This window comes from Idiotropiscis lumnitzeri, chromosome 16 (assembly GCF_059441095.1).
Source record: "Idiotropiscis lumnitzeri isolate Australia: NSW breed Sydney's pygmy pipehorse chromosome 16, RoL_Ilum_1.0, whole genome shotgun sequence".
In the NCBI taxonomy this organism is placed as follows: Eukaryota; Metazoa; Chordata; class Actinopteri; order Syngnathiformes; family Syngnathidae; genus Idiotropiscis; species Idiotropiscis lumnitzeri.
In genome coordinates this window covers 1,667,582-1,671,361 of record NC_142406.1, presented here as the reverse complement: position 1 = coordinate 1,671,361, position 3,780 = coordinate 1,667,582, and the positions used below count along the sequence as shown (strand labels likewise).

Below are 3,780 nucleotides of genomic sequence, written 5' to 3'. Positions count from 1 at the left end.
GCCGATGCAGCTGGGAGGGGGCCGGCTGGATTCGACGGAGCGCCAAAGACGTCTGCGTTCCGGATCGTGTTTCTACTGCGCCACGTCTGGTCACCGCGTGTCCTCCTGCCCGGCACGCCCCCAACGCGGCTCTCCGCCGGCAACCCCCAAGGAACTCTGTAAGTCGTCCGCCGTGCCACCCGATCCTCCCTCCCCTCAGGGGGAGGTCGCCGACGATCTCCCTACCGATCGGGGGGATACGGAGCCCGAAGCACCTAAGAGAATTGAGTTGAGTGGAGAGGTAATCGCTCCGGGCGCCCGGTATAGCGTCCAGTCGTTAGTGGACTCCGGCGCCGACGACTGCTTTATTGACCCCGGGTTGGTCGCCAAGTTAGGTTGCACGGTAGAAACTCTCGCGAAGCCCAAGAGGGTCTGTGACCTCGACGGGCAGCTCCTGGCGGAGATCAGGCAGGTAACCCCCCCACTTACGTTAAGAGTCCTAGGCAACCACGTAGAGAGGTGGGCGGTTTTTGTTATGCCGTCCAGAGCGGCCCCCATCGTTCTCTGTCTACCCTGGTTACGTCGCCACCGACCCGTCATCGATTGGGACCGGTTGTCTATCGACAACTGGAGCCCCCATTGTCACGCAAATTGCTTACGCGCGGCGGAGGAGGGGCCGAGCCCCCGGTCCTCAACCCCCGAGGTGATCTGTCTCGATAACGTGCCCCGAGTCTACCACGACCTCCGGGGGGTTTTTAGTAAAGATAGGGCCCAGTCCCTGCCTCCCCACCGCCCGTACGACTGCGCCATAGATTTGGTGCCCGGCGCGCCCCTCCCATCGGCGCGCCTATATAAGCTCTCTCAGCCGGAGCAAGCGGCGATGAAGGCGTATATTTCCGAGTCCCTTGCGGCAGGGCTGATTAGGCCGTCGAAGTCCCCGGTAGGCTCGGGCTTCTTCTTCGTTCCAAAGAAGGATAAGACATTACGCCCATGTGTAGATTACAAGGGGTTAAACGAAATCACGGTAATGAACCGGTACCCTCTCCCGCTGCTCGACTCCGCTTTCGCCCGCTGCAATCCGCCACGGTGTTCACAAAATTAGATCTGCGCAGTGCCTACCATTTAGTGCGCATTAGGGAGGGGGACGAGTGGAAGACCGCGTTCAAAACCCCCATAGGGCACTTCGAGTACCGGGTCATGCCTTTTGGGTTGACCAACGCCCCCGCCGTGTTCCAGAATTTAATTAACGACGTGCTCCGCGACATGTTAAACGTCTCGTGTTTCGTCTACCTCGACGATATCTTGATTTTCTCTCGCTCCATCGAGGAGCACCAGCACCACGTCCGGGCCGTGTTACAGCGCCTTCTCCAGAACCGCCTATACGTGAAAGCGGAGAAGTGTGAGTTTCACGCACGCTCGGTTCAATTTTTGGGCTTCATAGTAGAGGAGGGGCAGCTTAAGGCCGATCCGGCCAAGATAAGCGCCGTGGTGGATTGGCCGACACCCACAAACCGTAAACAGCTCCAACGTTTTCTCGGGTTCGCTAATTTCTATCGACGCTTTATTCAGGACTACAGCCGCCGAGCGCTACCCCTTACGCGCCTCACATCCACCAAGACGCGCTTTGCGTGGGATCGGGCTGCTGAAGACGCGTTTTCGGCCCTCAAGAAAGCTTTCACTAACCCGCCCGTTTTACACCATGCTAACCCCGATCTCCCTTTCATGGTAGAAGTAGATGCGTCTGATTCAGGGGTGGGGGCGGTGCTGTCCCAGCGCTCCCCGGTCGACCAGAGGCTCCACCCCTGCGCCTTCTTTTCTCGCCGCCTCACCCCTGCCGAGGCCAACTATGACGTGGGGAACCGGGAGCTGCTGGCCGTCGTCATCGCCCTCCAGGAATGGCGCCACTGGCTGGAGGGCGCGCCCCATCCGTTCACCGTGTACACCGACCACAAGAACCTGTCATATATCCGATCCGTCAAGAGACTAAGTCCACGCCTGGCACGGTGGTCCTTGCTCCTCAGCCGCTTTGACTACGTTCTGACCTACCGACCCGGCTCCCAGAACGTCAAGTCCGACGCCCTGTCAAGAGTCCACGATCCCGTGGCGGAGGAGGCGGAACCGGACAGCGTCATCCCGGACCACCGCCTGGTGGGATCCCTGCGCTGGGAAATCGAGCAGCGCATTCAGCGGGCACAGGAAGGCGACGGCGGACCATCTGGATGCCCGGCGGGCCGGTTGTTCGTGCCGGATCAGCTTCGCGGGGAGGTACTAAAGTGGGGACACTCCTCCCGGGTGGGCTGTCACCCCGGAGTTCGCCGCACCCTCGGCCTCGTCGCCCAGCGCTTCTGGTGGCCCGAGCTAAGGGCCGACGTCAAGGACTATGTCAAGGCCTGCCCCGCCTGCGCGACGAGCAAGGCGTCGCACCAGCCGCCGGCAGGGCTACTTCATCCATTACCTATTCCTACCCGACCTTGGTCACACATCGCCTTGGACTTCGTGACCGGCCTGCCCCCCTCCAGGGGCAACTCTGTCATCCTCACCGTCGTCGATCGTTTTTCCAAGTCCGCTCATTTCGTCGCCCTGCCGAAACTCCCCTCGGCTCTTGAAACCGCTAAATTGCTGATTTTACATGTCTTCAGGCTCCATGGGATTCCTGCCGACCTTGTGTCGGACCGCGGCCCGCAGTTCGTCTCACGGGTCTGGAAGCTGTTCTGCCGAGCGCTGGGGGCCACGTCAAGCCTGTCCTCCGGGTACCACCCCTAGTCGAACGGGCATTCCGAGAGGGCCAACCAGGACCTAGAGGCCACACTTCGGTGCGTATGCAGCGACCGACCATCGTCATGGGCGGACCACTTGCCCTGGGTGGAATACTGGAATACGCCCACAATACTCTGGTGTCGTCGGCCACGGGACAGTCGCCCTTCATGGCGGCCTACGGCTACCAGCCCCCGCTCTTCCCGTCCCAGGAGGGGATGGTCGAGGTACCCTCCGTCCAGCTGCACCTCAAGCGCGCCCACCATGTCTGGCGGGAGGCCCGAGCGGCCTTGTCCCGCACCGCCGAACGCAACCGGCAGATCGCTGACCGCCGTTGCCGACCGGCCCCGACCTACCACCCGGGCAACAAGGTATGGCTCTTGTCCCGCGATCTCAACCTTGCAGGCTCCTCACGCAAGCTGGGTCCACGCTTCTTGGGCCCGTTCGAGGTCGACTCCGTCATCAACCCGGTGGCGGTCAAGCTCAAGCTCACGACTACCATGAAGGTCCACCCCGTCTTCCACGTGTCCCTCCTCAAGCCCGCCTCCTCCTGCCCACTGCTTCCTCCATCCGCCCCACCTCCACCGCCGAGGATCATCGAGGGAGGTCCGGTGTACACGGTGCGGGAGATTCTGGACTCCAGGCGCAGGGGCCGGGGTGTGCAGTACCTGGTAGACTGGGAAGGCTACGGACCGGAGGAGCGCCAATGGGTCCCCCGCTCCTGGATTATGGACCCCACTCTTATGAAAGACTTCCATGATAGCCACCCGGGCAAGCCAGGTAGTCCGCCAGGAGGCGTCCGTTAAGGGGGGGGTACTGTCATGATCCGTCTCTGTCTCGCCACGTGTTTTTCGGTCTCTGTTTTTGTTTTCTCAGCTGACCCGTGGGCGTGTCTCCCGGCATTTTCATCATGCCATGTTTTCACGGCCGGAGAGGCACGCCCACCGGTAACTCAGCTGTATCCTGTCATGTCTTGATTGCCGCCCTGTATTTAAGCCTCCGACACTGACTAGTCAGTGTCGGATTATTCCTTCCGATTGCTCACGC

General features: G+C 61.2%; 1 protein-coding gene across 1 annotated transcript; it reads left to right on the top strand.

Moving 5' to 3' along the window:
- The first annotated feature begins 2,798 nt into the window (after nt 1-2,798).
- LOC148320829 (uncharacterized) lies at nt 2,799-3,539 on the top strand. Its single transcript, XM_088319435.1, has one exon. It carries the CDS (start codon nt 2,799-2,801, stop codon nt 3,537-3,539), a length of 741 nt encoding a protein of 246 aa, XP_088175561.1.
- Nucleotides 3,540-3,780: the final 241 nt, after the last annotated feature.